This window comes from Periophthalmus magnuspinnatus, chromosome 23 (assembly GCF_009829125.3).
Source record: "Periophthalmus magnuspinnatus isolate fPerMag1 chromosome 23, fPerMag1.2.pri, whole genome shotgun sequence".
Classification (NCBI taxonomy): Eukaryota; Metazoa; Chordata; class Actinopteri; order Gobiiformes; family Gobiidae; genus Periophthalmus; species Periophthalmus magnuspinnatus.
The window spans coordinates 2,000,591-2,020,254 of NC_047148.1; the positions used below are offsets into that span (position 1 = coordinate 2,000,591).

The 19,664-nt window shown below is 41.4% G+C and overlaps 1 protein-coding gene across 3 annotated transcripts in view; it reads left to right on the forward strand.

Annotated features, from left to right (window-relative positions):
- Positions 1–19,664, forward strand: part of wnk1b (WNK lysine deficient protein kinase 1b) — a 172,235-nt gene that overhangs the window by 125,357 nt on the left and 27,214 nt on the right. For all 3 annotated transcript variants that reach the window (XM_055231800.1, XM_055231801.1, XM_055231802.1), the window contains exons 17-25: positions 1,430–1,546; positions 1,978–2,107; positions 2,218–2,352; positions 4,129–5,268; positions 6,863–6,924; positions 7,137–7,187; positions 12,784–12,867; positions 12,948–12,978; positions 13,059–13,150. In XM_055231800.1, coding sequence (XP_055087775.1) covers positions 1,430–1,546; positions 1,978–2,107; positions 2,218–2,352; positions 4,129–5,268; positions 6,863–6,924; positions 7,137–7,187; positions 12,784–12,867; positions 12,948–12,978; positions 13,059–13,150 — 1,842 coding nt within the window. The remainder of the gene's footprint in view (positions 1–1,429; positions 1,547–1,977; positions 2,108–2,217; positions 2,353–4,128; positions 5,269–6,862; positions 6,925–7,136; positions 7,188–12,783; positions 12,868–12,947; positions 12,979–13,058; positions 13,151–19,664) is intronic.

A 19,664-nucleotide genomic window follows, 5' to 3' on the forward strand; every position in this document is an offset into this window, starting at 1 on the left:
CATGGGGGCATTTAGCCCTCGGTCGCAAGGGGTGGCGAGGGCCTTTATCACTGCTTGCAGTTTTAATTATTATTATTATTATTATTCTTGTCGGATTGAAGCCACTTTTGACCCCCTGAACGTTAACGAAAAGTCAATTTTATTGGACCCAAAATTCAAGGTTGGTGAAAATGTAACGTATCAAAATGACTCAATAGCGGCACCTCAAAAATCAAAATAAATTACGGTAATGAGAGACCTTTTTCATCGTAGACAAATGAAATTTGATACAACCATTAAAAAATTATATTATGACCCCCCCCCCCCCCCCCCTAAACCCTACAGGAAGTCAGCCATTGTGGGCGGAACCTAATTTTTTCAAAATTTTTCCTCTCACATTTGAATTTTGTGTGCCTCGGATTTTCATTCAAGAAACTTGCAAATTGGTCAAACTGAACTAGATCCTTGTGGGATTATAGGCTACTCTCCTGAATTTTTTTAAGTCATAAAATGTGGGTGTGGCCAGCCTGCAATGAAAAGAGACGTTTTTTGAAGTTTTAAATGACCCTATCCTATTTCCTGGCATTAATATACATTTTGTTCTTCTTAATTTTATGATATAAATTTTCATAGTTCAGACATTCTGTTGCTCTACAGCGCCCCCTTGAACTTTTGAATAGGACCAAAAAAATTACTTTGTCAAAATCATTTTAAATTCGGCATGGACATCTGGCTTGACAAACTGAACAAAAAAGCCAATGAGCAACCATGTTATCGTGGTAACATAATAAATGTGTCTTTGAAATACATGGGGTTCCGTGTACTGGACTTTGTTGTAGACTAAATAGATGCTCTACACTAATTCAACTATGGCCTAAATTTCAAGGTTGGCAAAAAAAACTTGTATTTCCATGTGCAAAAAGATTAATGTTTCAAAATGACTCAATAGTACCACGTCAAAAATCAAAATACATTCCAGCACTGAGAGACATTTTTCATTGTGGACAAATGAAATTTGATTCAAACATAGAACATGTCAAGGCAAGTAAAACAATATATTATGATCCCACCTTAAACCCTACAGGAAGTCGGCCATTGTGGGCAGAACCCTTTTTTTTTTTTCGAAATTTTAACTCTCACATTTGAATTTTTTACACTATGGATGTTCATTCAAGAAACTTGCAAATTGGTCAAAATGAACTAGACCCATGTGGGATTATAGGCTACTCTCTGAGTAGTTTTGGAGTAGTTTTACTGATTTTAGGGGGAGGGGCGATGTAAGCAGGAATGAGAGGCAGGAACTCCGTGGTGGCATGTACCCTGCGGTCGCAAGGAGTGGCGAGGGCCTTTATCACTGCTTGCAGTTTTTATTATTATTATTATTATTATTATTATTATTATTATTATTATTATTATTATTATTATTATTATGTGTGTTTTGTCTGTTTAGATATCTAACCGTGGGGACAGAGTAGCAGAGTGTCAGCTGGAGACTCACAACAGGAAGATGGTCACGTTCAGATTTGACCTGGACGGCGACAATCCAGAGGAGATTGCACAGATCATGGTACATGTGGGCTTTCATTTATCTAACCTAAGTAAAACTATCGATAAAAAAATAACTGAATCACATTTGAATTGCACTGCCACATTCGCTTTTCAAATGTACTCGTGCAAATAGATAAGATAAGAGAACCTTAATTTGTCCCACCGTGTGCAAATTCCAGTGTTTATGTACAATACCGAATGTGGACATGAATAAATACAATTGATAATGTTCATCTTGGATTGATATTATAATACTATTTATGACATAGTAGTATAACATTATATAGCATAATAACCATAGTACTTTAAGTGTAGAAGTACATGAGTTTTTAGTGCTCAATTTGGTAATTTCAAACTTAATAATGCTGTTCCTTCATAATTTCTTTACTTTGATCCCATTTGGTCTCCTCCTTTTTGACTGGCATAAACTTTTTTGTTGATGTGTTGCAGGTGGAAAGTGAGTTTATCCTAGAGACTGAGAGAGATTCATTTATAGAGCAGATCAGAGATGTGATCCAGAACGCCGACAAAAAAGGATTGATGGAGCAACAGGTTCCAGCAGTATCTGAACCATTACAAGGTAACTGTCCATCATTAATCTTGTCCAGTGTCTAATCAATATAGTGAACGCAGCTTGTTCTAGTAGTAATTTATTCTTAAAGTATAATATCTGTACTTGTTTTTCCTCAGACAGCCCAAGTGCCAGTACTCAAGTGGTCCACTCAGCAGGGAGGAAGTTCATCGTCAGTCCTGTCCCTGAGGCTAGATTGAAGGAGCCCCTGTCCACTCCTTCCTCTCCAGCACCTACCACACATGCTGAAATATGTAAGACTACAGTAACTGCAATAACATGGTGGAGAACTGTTAGAGATGTCACATGTTTATTATGAGAAAATGTATTGTGCTTTTATGGTTGTGACATTAAAAAAGAAAAAAATGAGCTAGTTTATTTTAAACGATTTGCAATGGCCCAAAGTTATTCCTCACTTACCCTGTGCATTGCAAGCATCCTAATCAATCCTAATCAGTGATGAGTTTAAAAGTGCGTTTTACAACTCTATGAGACCAGAGGAAATTTTCCGTGACAGTAAAGCCAACAACTACTTGCATGCTAAACAGTGCACTTCCTGATAATCAGACAATAAAACACTTTCTAAATAGATACAGACAGCACGCAGCGGACATATTTTGACCTCAAGAGCTGCTTATACAATTTATCCATACTGGGGCAAGACATATTTTGCTCAAATACATGGGGAAAAATCGTATACGGGGCCTTTTCATTTTAACAGAAATAGTTTACTTTTATACAATATTTGACTATCTTACCTATACTATGTGACTTGCTTTACATCAAACATATTTTGTTGTGAGATAAAATTTAATTGGAAATGGTTATATATAGATTTTGTACTCAAATTGCTTAAGTTAGGTTCTAAAATCCTACTTGGTTTGATTATTTAGCATCCTCAAAAAAATAATAGTAATAACTTACGATTATATAAAAATACTGAGGGAAATGAGGGAGTCCCTGCTTAGACTGCTGCCCCTATGACCCGGCCCTGTGCACTATGTAACTTTTCTGATGTTACATAGTGCATGTAACACCATGGAGATTTTAGTGCTTTGCTTTGAATGTTTCACAATATGGCATGTATGTTTTGCTTTTATTCAACTTGTTTTAAAGGGGCTTAATTAATACCTCATTTCTCCACTGATATGGTCTGTAACTTGTCTGGTTTTGTCTTGTGCTTTTTCCCATGGAGATAGATAAGCCTAATGCCATATTGTGGAACATTCCAACCAAAGCAATTATCTCACCACAGAGGCAAGCAGGTGAACCCCCACTAGAAAAAGTTACATAGTGCATGTTTAAGTTAAATCAATCAAAAATAAACAATAGCCCTCATTTACTAACGCTGCAGTGAAAAGGGTGTATATTTTGGTGTATAATTTACCATACAGCAGAGGGTGTGTGGTATTTATCAAATTGAGCACAGAGTCCCCATTCTGCCATACACACGAGCAGTCAATAAATGCGGCGGCAGAAAACCAACCTCATTTGAATGAAATGCTAAATGCTGAGTTTAACTGAGGAGACAGCATGCTGTCGTGAGTGCATCCGTATCTTTACCACTGTTGACTGCTGCTGTTACCCAAAATTAATGCTTCTGCTCTCCATTAAAGGAATGACCTCATGGTGATAACTTGAGATGAGTTTAGTTTAAAAAGTGTAGCCGCAACAATAGTTAACTAACAAACAGCTCATGATTGCCAAACTTCAAAAAACTAAATGGCATTTTTGCCTCAGCTGATTCTAAAAAAACTAAACATATTAACATTGTTCACACTGTTTTCCTGTGCAGTTTGGCATTTGTTTGAAATGGGTGTATGCGGTACACCTCCTCCAGACCTGCAGCTTTTGCCGTGTGGAATTGTAGTAAATGAGGGCCATTGTGTCTGTTTTTTGTATTTACCTGCCTTAGGATAACAGATTAAATTTAGAAATTGATATATTTATGTTGAAGCTGTTGCTGATACATTGATTCATATGCAAACATTTCTTTAATAATAAGTATGTAATGTTGTTTTTTTCCACAGTTCCTTCAGCATCAGTGGCCCACTCTCAGGCCTCTGCTCCAGCTTTGGGCCTGTCCCAGTCAGCCGGTGCTTTCAGTCTACAACAGGCCATCAGTGAACTCAGACAGGCCACTCTTTTGGACACTGGACCTAGCACCACTCCTGCTTCCATCCACTCTCCTGTACCCCCTTTCCAACCCCTAACTTCCACCACTACCTCAACCACACCTGCCCCAATACCCACAAGCAATGACTCCTGTCCTAGCCCTGCTACTGGCTTGATTTCCCCTGTTAAACAGGAGCTAGAAATACTTATCCCAAATATTCCTCTACCTTCTGTACCTGGAATTTGCCTAAGCCCGCCTTGCACCTCTTCTTCAGCTATCACTTTACTAAGCCAACCAATTCCCCCACCACTAACTCAGTCAGAAGTCCAAAATTTACCCCAGATGCCCTCTCAAATGTGTGTGCAAACTGCATCTAACAGTGCATCAGTAGTATCAATTCCTGTTACTACCTTACCACCTGTCAAGGTAACATCTCCTCCTATTGTTCAAACTTCCCCTACACCTTCTACAGTACCTAATGACCTAGGTTTAGACACTACCTCTGAAACTGTTCCTGCATCATTGTCAACAGTAGCCCTAAAACCTGGTACACTCACCCCACTTCTGGTTACTACAGCTTCCCCAATACCCACCTCTTCTATAGTGCCAGTAACCTCCAGTGTTGCCCCTTTAGTCCAACCCACCCTGGTTCACTCCCAACCGCAAACAGTGGCACTTCCAGGACAAACCCATGCACACTGCGGGGAGTGTGAAACTAGAAATGATATCCCAAATGATGCACAAAGCAAACCAGATGACATACAAGCTCTTGAAAAGAAGCTGCGATCTCTTTTCATGGATCTTGGAGGAGGGGTGGTTTCTCCACAGGGTGATTTGGTTGGGTCCGATTCTGTTTTCAGTCCATCTACACCAGGGACCTCCACTCCTCTTGGACCAGGCTTAATGTCCACCCTACCCATCACTATACACAGCTCAGGGCAGGTGACCAACCCCCCCCAGTCTCTGTCCAGTCTGACTTTGGGGCAGATGGGGGCGACGATGCCGAGCCAGGGGGGTCCCAGCACACCCATCAGCAGTACACCAGCTCTACCCGGTACCTACATGCTGGTTTGGTGGTTTATATGTCTATTTAATGTCTTATCAAGATGAACAATTTGGACCAAGAAATGTTCCTTTCTTTGCAATAATTCATTTTCTGAAGCATTAACATTTGATAATGTTGAGAATATTACTAGCTAAATTAGTACAGGAATAACATGTATTTCGGAACAACCACATTGATATTTAGTCAGCTACCAATTGTGCAAGTTCTCCAACTTAAGATGAGAGAGGACTCTAATTTTCATCATAGGTACACGTCAACTATGAGAGACAGAATGGGGGTAAAGAATCCAGAAAATCACATTGTAGGATTTTTAATGAATTAATTGGTTAATTCCTTGGTAAAATAAGTATTTGGTCACCCAGATCTGTAACTTCTTCTTTAAGAGGCTCCTCTGTCCTACACTCGTTACCTGTATTAATGAATGTTTGAACTCGTTATCAGTATAAAAGACACCTGGCCACCACCTCAAACAGTCAGACTCCAAACTCCACTATGGGCAAGACCAAAGAGCTGTCAAAGGACACCAGAAACAAAATTGTAGACCTGCACCAGGCTGTGAAGACTGAACCTGCAATAGGTAAGCAGCTTGGTGTGAAGAAATCAACTGTGGAAGCAATTATTAGAAAATGGAAGACATACAAGACCACTGATAATCTCCATCGATCTTGGGCTCCATGCAAGATCTCACTCTGTGGGGTCAAAAAGATCACAAGAATGGTGAGTACATGTCCAGGCCTGTCTGAAGTTTGCTAGAGACCATTTGGATGATCCAGAAGAGGATTGGGAGAATGTCATATGGTCAGACGAAACAAAAAATGAACACCATACCTACTGTGAAGCATGGGGATGGAAACTTCATGGTTTGGGACCAGGACAATCTGGAAAGGAGAGAATGAATGGGGCCATGTATCGTGAGAATTTGAGTGAAAACCTCCTTACATCAGCAAGGGTATTGAAGATAAACCATGGCTGGGTCTTTCAGCATGACAATGATCTCAAAAACGGGGCAACGCAGGAGTGGCTTCATAAGAAGCATTTCAAGGTTCTGGAGTGGCATAGACAATCTCCAGATCTCAACCCCATAGAAAATCTTTGGAGGGAGTTGAAAGTCTGTATTGCCCACAGACAGCCCCAAAACATGACTGCTCTAGAGATCTGCATAGAGGAATGGGCCAAACTACCAGCAACAGTGTGTGAAAACCTTGTGGAGACTTAATGAAAACATTAGCAAATAAATGCTTTAAAAATCAAACAATGTGATTTTCAGGATTTTTTTTTCTCATTTTTGTCTCTCATAGCTGAAATGCAACTATGATGAAAATTACTGTCTGACGAAATATTTTTTGCCCCATATATATATATATATATATATATATATATATATATATATATATATATATATATATATATATATATATATATATATATATATATTTTTTTTTTTTTTTTTTTTTTTTTTTTTTTTTTAACATACTAAGACTCCATTGAGAGATATCTAAGATATCTGCTGAAAAAATGTAGCTCATTTGCATATTTTGGTCAGCTTTCAACTAATGTCTTACTATTCAACTTTGTTTTACAGTAAACTCTGCCTTCACTTTTGGCCAAACCACTCCATCTAAAACTCCAGTATCCCGAATGCCGGTGAGTTATTTTGTTTTCAAAGTGCATTCACTTGTCTTTTAATTTGTTGGACTTGTATTGTTGTTTTTTTTTGTGTTTTTTTTTTTTTTTTTTTTTTTTTGTGACTGACAAGCATGTGAATTTCTGGTAACATTTTCCACTGGGTGCTGTTCTTCTTCTAACTGTGCACTCTCTCTCTCCTCCTTTACCACTCCATCTTTCTATGGGACTAGGCCAGCTCTCCTCCTTCAGAACTGCTGCCACCCTTCTCTGGACTCAATCAGGTGTTTATTTATAGTTTTTGGTAGTATCAAAATATGTCAAATTAGTTGCACGATAATGGAATTTTCAACTGACACAGATCATCAATCATCAATAGCTGATAAAGTAAAAACCATAGTACATTTAAAATGAACCTGATTTCTTTTTTGTGTGTGTGTGTGTGTGTGTGTGTAAATGTTTTTTATTTGTTTATTTTAGTTTATAGGCCTAAATGTGATTAAAGTGGACCATATAATACATATAAAGCAATTACAAATATGAAGCAGCAGTATTGGGTTGTAGCCCACTCATAAGCTCAATATAAATTCACTATAGACTTCTTATGTTCCCTAATGTCTTCCATATAGGCCTACATTAAATCTTCTCACCGCTTTGTAAATGTTGTTTTATTAGGGCTCGGCCACAAATGCACGAGGAGGGCGACTCAGCGACTCATCTGTCTCACACTCATGCGAGAGCCCTATTGTATTTGTACAATTTTGGGGAGAATTGCAAAAATCAAGCTTTAAACAATAATGTGTAGACAAGCAAGTGGTATTGAAAATTAAAGTTCGATGAGCTCTAATTTTGAGTGAAGACGCCAAGAAAAAAATATTGAAAGATGGCTCAGTAACGCCACCTCAAAAATCAATTTACATTGCACCAAAGGGAGCCCGGTCCAGAAAAATATCATTGTAGACAAATTAAACTTAGCATCGACAATAGGTCACGTCAGAACATGTACAAAATAATCTTGTGGTACCCTACAGAAAGTCAGCCATATTGGATCAAACCCGGGGTTGACAAAATCACTCATAATCTTTTGATCTCCTCCAATAGTTTTAATCAAAAACATATTAAACTTTGCCAAAAGACACAAAACCCATGTGCAATAAAACGTTTTAAAATGTTGGACGTGGTCATGGTGATTTTTCAACAAAAATGAAAAAATTTAGAGAGGCTCTTATAAGGAGGAACAATATCTCAAAGTTCCATGATTGTAACTCTTACAGTTTAGGCATAAAACATGGAAAAAAAACCAAAAAACATTATTATTATTAGGGCCGGGGAACAAATGTGCGATAGCCCTATTGTAATTGTACAATTTTGAGGAAAATGGCAAAAATCAAGCAGCAAACAATAATGTAAGTGGTATTGAAAATTAGAGTTCAGTGACCTCTGCCTTTGAGTGAAGACCCCAAGAAAAAATATTGAAAAATTGCCTAGTAGTGCCACCTCCTGGCCCAGAAAAACGGCATTCTCAAAAAATTATATTATGGCCCACCCTAAACCCTACCCTTGGAAGTCAAACCGTGAATCAACCAAATCACTCATTGTAATCTTTTCACCTCTCCTCCAACAGCTTTGCCTTTTGACTCCTTCTTTACCACAACGGACTGATACAGCAACCGCATCACTGCAGACACTGCATCGATCCAACTGCCAGTCTCGCACTCCATCCTCCCCTCTCTCATGAACAAGACCCCGAGATACTTGAACTGCTCCATTTGAGGCAGAGACTCTCCACACAGATGAAGAGTGAAGAGGGCGAGAACCGGTTTTGGAGGAGCTGATTCTCATCCCAGCCACTTCACATTTGGCTGCAAACTGCCCCAGTGCCTGCTGTAGGTCCTGGCTCTATGAAGCCATCAGGACAACGTCATCTGCAAACAGCAGCAATGAGATCCTGTGGTCCCCGAACCAGACCCCCTCCAGCCCCTGACTGCGCCTAAAACTTCTGTTCATAAATACAATGAACAGAACTGGAGACAAGATGCAGCCCTGGCGGAGTCAAACACGCACTGGAAACAGGCCTTACTTATTGCTGACAATGCGAACACAGCTCCTGCTCTGGTCATACAGGCTGGGGACAGCCCTTAGCACATAGCCCCGGACCCCATACTCCCGGATTACCCCCCAAAGGGTACCACGAGGACATTGATTGATTGATTGCCTTCTCCAGATCCACAAAACTCATGTGGACTGGTTGAACAAACTCCCATGAACCTTCGAGGACCCGATGGAGAGTATAGAGCTGGTCCAGTGTTCTGCAACTGGAGCGGAAACTGCACTGTTCCTGCTGATTCAGAGGTTCGACTATCGGTCAGATTCCCTTTTCCAGTGGCCTGAAATAGACCTTACTGGGAAGGCTGAGGAGTGTGATTCCCCTCTGGTTGGAACACACCCTCCGGCTCCCCTTCTTATACAAAGGGACCACCACCCCGGTCTGCAGCAGTACTGTCCCCAATTGCCACGCGATGTTGCAGAGACAAGTCAGCCAAGACAGCCCCACAACATCCAGAGACTTGAGGTACCCAGGACGAATCTCATCCACCTCTGAAGCCTTGCCGCCATGGAGCTTGCCAAGCACCTCAGTGACTTCCCTGGGGTGGTGGTCCCTCTGTATAAGAAGGGGGACCAGAGTTTGTGTTCCAATTATAGGTGAATGACACTCCTCAGCCTTCCCGGTAAGGTCTATTCCGCGGTACTGGAGAGGAGAATCCGACCGATAGTCGAACCTCGGTTTCAGGAGGAGCAGTGTGGTTTTCGTCTCGGTTGTGGAACAGTGGACTAGTTCTATACACTCCATCGGGTCCTTGAGGGTTCATGGGAGTTTGCACAACCAGTCCACATATGTTTTGTGGATTTGGAGAAGGCATCCGACCTTGTCCCTCATGGTGTCCGTTGGGGGGTGCTCTGGGAGTATGAGGTCCGGGGCCCTTTGCTAAGGGCTGTCCGGTCCCTGTATGACCAGAGTAGGAGCTGTGTTTACATTGCAGACAGTAAGTCAGACCTGTTCCTGGCGCATGTTGGACTCCGCCAGGGCTGCCCTTTGTCACTGGTTCGGTTCATTATATTTATGGACAGAATTTCTAGTTGCAACCAGGAGTCGGAGGGGGTCCGGTTCGGGGACCACAGGATCTCATTTCAGCTGTTTGCAGATGATGATACCCTGATGGCTTCATCAAGCTAGGACCTGCAGCAGGCACTGGGGCCGTTTGCAGCTGAGTGTAAAGCAGCTGGGATGAGAATCAATCCTCCAAATCTGAGGCCATGGTTCTCGACCGGAAAAGGGTGGCTTGCCCTCTTCAGGTGGGTAGAGAGCTTTTGCCTCAAGTGGAGGAGTTCAAGTATCTCAGGGTCTTGTTCACGAGTGAGGGAAGGATGTAGCGTGAGATTGACAAGTGAATCCGTCCAGCGTCTGCAGTGATGCGGTCACTGTTTTGGTTTGTTGTGGTAAAGAAGGAGCTGAGACGAAAGGCAAAACTCTTGATAAAATCTACATTCCTACCCTCGCCTATGGTCATGAGCTCTGGGTAATGACCGAAAGGACAAAATCACAAATACAAGTGGCCGAAATAGGTTTCCTCCGTAGGGTGGCCGGGCACACCCTTAGGGCTCGGGTGAGGAGCTCGGTCACACAGGAGGAGCTCGGAGTAGAGCCGCTGCTCCCACATGTCAAGAGGAACCAGCTGAGGTGGCTCGGGCAAAATTTGCAGATGCTCTTCATAATAAGGAACAATGTCACAATGTCCCATTATTCTAACTCTTGTTTAGGCATAAAAAATTGAGAAGAAAGAAAAAAAAAACAAGATTGTCCTACAGGACAGGGCGTAGGACCTATTGCTTCCACAACAATGAGTGAATGGGCTTCACGAAGCGCTCATGTCCCCAATCACACTCCTGGCATCGAGCCCTATTCAACACCTATGCCGCAGGCATGGGCCATATTTATTACTATTAACATGAATGGAAGTCAATGGGAGGTCAATGCGCCCGTCATTCGCCATTGACTCCCACGGTGACGTGGGGAAAGTCAAGAGCTTTCAAAAAATGTATAATATGTCATTGTAATGTTATCAGATATATTGTTTTTGCTAAAAATATTATTATTAGTCCAGAGCCCCTACAGGGCGTAGGGCCTATTGCTTCCACAACGATGAGGGCATGTTGCAGTCTGTCTTCGTGTGCAACTTTGTGCCCCCTACCCTGACTCCAGTATCCTAGCAACCCATGCCGGAGGCATGGGATATGCCTATTTGTTCCTGCTAACATGTAAGCATCAACATTGAGTCAATGAGCATCAATCACCATTGTCCCCACAGTGACATGGGGGAGGTCAAAAGCTTTCAAAAACATATAATATGTCATTGTAATGTTATCGTATATATTGTTTTTGCTAAAAATATTATTAGGCCCGAACCCCTACAGGGCATAGGGCCTATTACTTCTGCAGCGATGAGTGCATGGGCGAAGTCTGTTTGCCCCGTCGCCCCTTCGCCCCTTCCACAGACTCGCCCATTGACTCATAGTTGACAAAGGCAGTGCGAAGCTCATGTCCCCAAAACACACTCCTGGCATCCAGCACTATCCAAGCACCCATGCCGCAGGCATTCATCATTCAGCCCACGATGACGTGGGGAAAGTCGAGAGCTTTCAAAAAACATATAATATGTCATTCTAATGTTATCAGATATATTGTTTAAATTATTATTATTGTTGTTAATTATTTATTTATTAGGCCTGAGCCCATACAGGGCGTAGTGCCTATTGCTTCCGCAACAATGAGGGAATGGAAGAAGCCCATGCACTCATTGTTGCAGTCTGTTTTCACGAAGTTGCGCGCTTCAAAGGCAGCGTGAAGCGCTCATGTCCCCAAACCACCCCCACCACAATTAGAAGTCTCCCCACTTACACCTCATTTAAATTACAGTTAAAGAAATGGTTAATTGAAAATCAGTCTTGTCACCACTAACATCCACCTCTCGATGCTCCTGTCTCCATCCTGCCTGTTTGAGTTTTGTTGTATGTCTGTTTGTGTCTGTGTGTGTATGTAGACAACGGTATGTTGTGTTTGTGGCTGAAAATGAATGTATGTGGCTGAATGTGGTTTTATGACTATAGGAATGGAGTTGTATGCGGCTGTATGTAAGAATGATTTTAGAGTGTAAATAATAACCTTGTTTTTATTCTATTGTATTTTATTTCCTACAGGTTGACATTTTACACCTGTCCCGGGACTACGGATGAAAAATAGCCCTCGGGCTAATTCTGGCATATTTACATGCAAATGTTTATTAATGTGCATTGTCCCTGAAATAAATAAATAAAACACACTGGCATTAGGATAGGGCATTGAGCCCTATCCAAGCCCCCCTGCCGCAGGCATGGGCCATATTTATTACTGCTAAAATGAATGGAAGTTAATGGGAAGTCAATGGCAGACCCCAACGTCATGGCGAATGACGGGCGCGACACTTCCTGCACAGACTCCTGTATCCTAGCAACCCATGCCGTCAGCATGTGATATGCATATTTATTCTTGCTAGCATGTCAGCGTCATCATTGACACAATGTTGACAAAAGCAGCGCGAAGCGCAAATGTCCCCAAACACACTCCTAGCATCGAGCCCTATCTAAGCACCCATTGCTGTAGGCATGGGCCATATTTGTCACTGCTATAATGAATGGATGAATGAAAGTCAGTGGTAGATCAATGGCGGACCTCGACATCACTGTCTTTAATTTTCTATGTCTTTTGATTTTGTAAAAAAAAAAAATATATATATATATACTCCTTTGCCACATTTTTTACATTGTCTACTTGCCCTTGCCCAGTCACAGCAGCCTTTGGAAGACCTTGATGCCCAGTTAAGAAGAGCCTTAAGCCCAGAGATGGTACCCATCAGCACACATGCACAAGTGAGCACTTATGACCAAGACATTCAATGAACTAAAGCTAAATAATATTCATGATCTGACATATTTTTGTTTTTCTCTAGTTGCCACCAAACACTGGAATTGAACAGCCCAGTATGTTTATTTATTTAATTTTTTTCCTTTAAAATATTCGTTCATGTTTGTTCTGAGATCTTCATTCATCGTGTTTGTAGTTCCCTTTTCTTTGGAAGATGAATTTCGAGCTTGTCCCTCCCCATCTCCTGCTCCTGTGCCCACTGGAGAGATTAGACTTGGACGATTCAAGGTAATGTTAAATGAAACATATTATAAATTGATTTTTAACCCTGTTCTAAATATAAGTATATCCCTATTTTAAATTTGGCTATTGTAAACTACCATTGATACTTTGCATTGAAATCACATTGAAGGAGTTCTACATGTATGCCTATTTCTTTCATTCTTTCTTTATTTGGGGCCCATGTACAAATTCATTAACCCCCTCATTTTGGTAAAATTGCCTTTATTCTGACCTCTCCAAATTAAAATGATCACCATTATTGAACCCTCAGTAAATACACAAGTTTGGGGTCTTTTTAAAGGTAACACCCTATAGTTTTACCCACAGGTTTCAGAATCACTGTAAGTTTATCTGCTGAGCATTTATACACTTTGGAACACACATAAAAAAAAGATTTTCTCATCCTCGCCTAAATTTATTTGTTAAAATGAAGGTGTAGAAAGCTGCAGTAGGTAGCTGGGGACAAAAATACACCATATCTCAACTGATCAATCAATCAAACTTTATTTGTATAGCACTTTACAACAGCAACAACTGAACCAAAGTGCTTTTCAAGTGCATTAAAATGTAAAAACAACCCTAACCCTAACAACAAAAACTCTATATACAAAACAACAAACAATAAAAACAGTCATTAGCTGAAGGCAATTGTGAACAAATGAGTCTTTAGCTTGGCTTTAAACAGAGACAAAGTAGTGACTGAGCGTAACTCCAGGGGCAAAGAGTTCCAAAGTCTGGGACCAACCACAGAAATGGTCACCCTTCTGTTTCCTTTTGGTTCTGGGGACCTCCAGCAGGTGGCAGACCGCCGAGCTCTGTTTGGTGTATGAGCCATTAACAGCTCGCAAAGATATAAAGGTGCAAGACCATGCAGAGCTTTAAAAACAAACATTAAAAGTTTTAATCAAAAACGTACTGGGAGCCAGTGGAGGGAGTACAGACCCGGGGTAATGTGACTATGTTTGCGAGTATTTGTCAGAAGTCCGGCTGCAGCGTTTTGAACTAATTGCAAGCGTTGGAGAGTGTATTGATTTACTCCAACATAAAGAGCATTACAGTAGTCAATCCTGGAACTAATAAAAGCATGCATGACCTTTTCCATGTCAGCTTGACAAAGAAATGGTTTGACTTTTGCCAGGAGATGAAGCTGAAAAAAAACTGGCTTTAACTACACCGTCAATATGTTTATCAAACTGCAAATACTCATCAAGTTTAACCCCCAGGTTGGAGAGAAAAACCAAGATCAGGAACTACATCGAAAAATTTTGAACTGAAAATCTTGTTGATCACTGACATTTCAAATTTGAGGTCAATCCCTATAAAAATGAGTTTTACACTCATTTTATCATCAGTAAGTCCAGGCCTCTCCAAACCTATCCAAATGGAGAATTTGGAGCATGTTTGGAAAAACTGCAATAACTTTTGAATGTTTCATCCCACATACATCAACAAGGGCTCTACTGAAAACTCACACTGAGAGGAATCTGTATCTGCACACCCAGCTGCTCTATTACTGGAAATTTATATATCATATCAAAACACAATTTAAACTGTATATTTGTATATAAAATATAGTTAAAACAACTGGTATGGGTCAAAATAAATATATATTTACAAATCACACACTGCAAACAGTGAACAAACACATACACACTTCAAAATGTAAACAAACACACACTGGAAACTAAAAACACACTGTACATGATTGTACAGTGTGACAGTCATTATGCGACAGTGGCTCAGTGGTTAGAGCTTTGGTCCCCCAACCCGAAGGTTGGAGGATCGAGTCCTGCTGACCAACTTCTGTCATTGTATCCTTAGTTCTGTCATTGTATTCTGTCATTCGCCCAACTGGTGTGTGCGTGAATGAGTGGTGGTGGTCGTGGGGGGCGCAGATTGGCATTAGCTAATGCTAATGATTACACATGGTATATTTGACCCACAATTAAGTCAACAGCAGAATAAACCACGCTTACCGATCAGGAACAGCATCCAATCACATGGACACTTGGTTCCATGAACCGCTCCACATCCAAGATGCCTCTAGTTTAACTTGTACAAACATCCACAGTGTCCTCGGTCGCGTACTTCCTTTGTTTTGTCCGTTTCGTCATGTTTAAAAAGCAAAACTGCTGCAAAACAGTACGTAAAATTACGCAATTACGATAATTTTACACACGGATATTTGCATCCAGTCTCCTCGTTTTACGCGTGCAGCAAACTCCATCTGTTTACGGGAAACCATTGCATGTCATGCATCATCGTGTTCCGCTGCTCATTGGCTTTAAGGGGAAAACATCACTAAACGTGTGTAATGTAAATGCTTGATTCTAGAGTGGGGCGTACTCTTTCAGTCATCTGTAGCACTTATTCACTGTCCGGGGCTCCAGTAACCCACAACCCCCACCTTATTGGCCAACGTTGGTGTCAGTCACAAGCTAACAAGTTTGTTTTGCACTGAGGAACAAAGTTGGTGCTGTCAGAAGTTTATTATGCTTGAAATCGACAAAAGAAATGCAAAAAAGTGACGGAGCAGATTTCACTTTCCTGCAGCAGATTGGACATGGAGGCTCTAACTTCTTTTGTGGACATAATTTCTTGACTGGATTGTATTCTCTGGACCTGTACGGAACGAATGAGACCAACTTTGTGTGAATACGTTGATGTTTGACAGAACTAGAGCGCTCAAAGTTAAGTGAAGTCCAAATCCACATTTCTGACATCTCTGTAAAAACGGCTTTCCTGTCAGCATTGTGGTGACTACAGGTGTAAATTGTTTACATATTCAGAAAGATGAGTGCCGTAGCTTTCTTTTGATGTGTAGATTGCTTGTGTGGGTGACGCAGAAATATGCGTACATTGCTGTAAGGTTGTAATGTAAAGGCGAGGGTTGGCCGTCGAAATGTTAAGGGGTTAATCTTACAGTGGGGGAATGTTGAGCAGTTATCATGGTGACACAATGCATACATTAGCAAAAACTGCCAAAAATGTATATATAATGTATAACATATAATGGCAAGGCAAGTTTATTTGTATAGCACAATTCGTACACAAGGTAATTCAAAGTGCTTTACAGAATAAGAAAGACATTAAAATCACACAAATCAAAACATAAATAATCACGAATAATCATCATAATAATTACCATTAAAACAGAAGAAACAGAAGAGTGCAGAATAAAAACCTTTCAGTCTTATGCTCAGCTAAACAGAACTGTTCTGAGCCTGGATTTAAACATTGTCAAAGTAGAGGCCTGTCTCACATCTTCAGGAAGACTGTTCCAGGTTTTAGCTGCATAAAACTGAAATGCTGATTTCCCCATGTTTAGTCCTGACTCTGGGCACCAGCAGGAGGCCGGTCCCTGAAGTCCTTAGAGTGCGAGATGGTTCATATGGCACCAACATGTCAGAGATGTAATTTGGACTTAGACCATGGAGAGACTTATACACAAGCAGAGCTGCTTTAAAGTCTAACCTATTGGAGACAAATGCATGAATAAGTCTCTCTAAACCTGGCTTTGACAGTATACCTTTGATATTTGCAATGTTTTTTAGATGGTAAAAATCTGCAGATGTTATTGATTTGATGTAGCTGTTAAAGTTCAAGTCTGAGTCCATTATTGCCCCTAGATTTCTAGTCTGATTTGAAGGTTTTAGAGAGAGAGAAACTGGAGGTGACTGCTGACTGTTTCTCTATGTTTCTGTGGGCCAAAGACTATGACTTTAGTCTTGTCTGAGTTTAGCTGAAGAAAGTTGTTTTGCATCCACATACTGATCTGTTGAATGCAGTGGCAGAGTGAATCCACTGGTCCATATTCACCTGCTGCCAGTGAGACATAGATCTGAGTGTCATCTGCATAGTGGTGGTAGGACACCTTTTTGCTGCATATGAATTGGCCTTACAGCAGCATGTAGAGATTGAACAACAGGGGTCCCAGGACTGACTCCTGGGGAACCCCACAGCTCAGGGACATTTTATCCAAGACACATTTTCCAATTTCAACAAAGTACTCCCTGTTTTCTAGATAGGACTTGAACCAGTTTAGTGCCATACCACTGATGCCCACCCAGTCCTCTAGTCTCTGTAGGAACCCATGATCAACAGTGTCAAAGGTAGCACTCAGATCTAACAGGATCAAGACTGAGACTTTGCCTGCATCAGTGTTCAGGCAGATGTCATTTGTCACCTTGATAAGAGCAGTCTCAGTGCTGTGATGGGGTCTAAAACCTGACTGGAAAACATCAAAGAAGTTGTTAATTTGGAGGAAGTCAATAAGCTGTTGGTAAACAACTTTTTCGAGGACTAAAAATGGCAGATTTGAGATTGGTCGGTAATTGTTCAATATTGTGGCATCAAGACTGCTCTTCTTTAGGAGAGGCTTGATAACCACATTTTTCAAAGCTCTTGGGAATGTTCCAGACTGAAGTGACATATTAACTAAGCAAGTGAGTGGTGATAGTAAACTGTTGAGCACAGACTGTAGAAGTTTAGTGGGTAACACATCAAGGCAGTATGTAGATGAACTCAGACTGGTGACAATTTCTTGGACAGTTTTGTCAGTTACAGGTGCAAAGTGAGTCAGCTCTAAGTGTCTAGGTGGCTGCAGGGGTGTTATTTGCATCGTGGAATTCATGGCATTTTTAATGCCCTGAATCTTGTCATGAAAGAATATTGCAAACTCATTGCACTTAAATGTGGAAATAAGTTCTAATGACAGCGGAGCTGGAGGGTTTGTTAATCTGTTTACTGTTGCAAACAGGACACGAGAGTTGTTACTGCAACTTCCAATAATGTCAGAAAAATACCTTTGCCTTGTTCTACATAAACTGTGGTTGTCCATGTGCATCTTTTCTCTGTAAATCTCATAATGAACCTGGAGCTTTGACTTGCATTATTCCTGCTCGACCCTCCGGCACTCCCTTTTCTGTGCCCTGACTGAGTCACCATTCCTCCATGGCGCTTTCTGCTTATCTTTAACCATTTTAACCTTCATCGGGGAAATGGTGTCCAGAACATTCAAAACACTCAAAGTTACAGAGTTCAACAAATCATCGACATTAGAACATAAGGCATTTTCAAAGTGCATAATTTCCATGAACAGTGCACCTGTTTTATCATTTATGTGTCTCCTTTGAACAACTGCAGGACCAGCCGCTGGTTTGGGAATAACAGACAGGCCAAAGAAGACAAAGATGATCAGATGATGATCAGACAGAGCAACAGCCACCACACTGACATTTGAAATATTTACTCCTTTTGTGATGAGCAGGTCCAGAGTGTGCCCTCTGTTGTGGGTGGACTCACTGACATGCTGAGTCACACCAAAGGTTTCAAAGACAGAACTGAGCTCTGTAACGTTTCTTCATTATCCACATGTACATTAAAATCACTTGTAATGACTAACCAGTCTGTGCATACGACTGAAAGCATCTCAGTAAAATCATCAATAAAACTTACACAGTGCTGGGGATGTTTGTATATCTAAGTAGACTATGGAGGGTGATTGTTTTTGCTCCATTTTAAAGGAAACATACTCAAAAGATGAAAAAACCCAAATGACAACCTGTGAGTAACTAAATTATCTCTAAAAAACATACACACACCTCCACCCTTTCTGTTTGCTCGTGTTTCAGATTCAAATTTGAAGTTGGGTGGAGTTGATTCGGCTAGAATTGCATTACCTGTGATTTTGTCAAGCCATGTTTTGGTTAAAAACAATAAGTCAAGATTAAAAGAAGAAATAAAATCATTAATTCAAAATGACTTGTTACATAAAGATCTGACATTGAGCACAGCAAGTTTCAAATTAGTCTCAGTAGGTCTGGATGTTATCTTCTTACAGGGAATGTGAACTAAATTTCTCTGATTGGACAGCCCTGTCAATTGTCCTTCTGTCTACATGGTGTAACTGTAGATATAGCTCTATGACAGGGCCTCAACATGATATTATTTTTATCATGACTGTATGTCCTGAGACAGCAGAGGCCCTGTGTGCCCTAGCTCTGGGGGAAGGCAGGGAAAGGTGAGCAGGGGGGAGTTTGGGTGAGGGACCAGGTGAGGGCCGAGGAGGTGGAGCAGCGGGGAGTTTGGGTGAGGGACCAGTTGAGGGCCGAGCGGGCGCAGCAGGGGGGAGTTTGTGTGAGGGACCAGGTGAGGACCGAGGAGGTGAAGCAGGGGGGAGTTTTGGTGAGGGACCAGGTGAGGGCCGAGGAGGCACAGTTTGGGTGAGGGACCAGATGAGGGCCGAGGAGGCGGAGCAGGGGGGAGTTTGGGTGAGGGACCAGATGAGGGCCGAGGAGGTGGAGCAGGGGGGAGTTTGGGTGAGGGACCAGATGAGGGCCGAGGAGGCGGAGCAGGGGAAAGTTTGGGTGAGAGACGAGGGGTGTCAACTGCACCCACGTGCACAATCAGCTGTTTAGCTCCTTGGTATGTTGACAAAACTTTTGGAAGGAGCTTTGTAATCTCAGAAACAGTATGACTGGGATACGAGCAAGTTTGGATTCCTCTGTTGCTCACATCT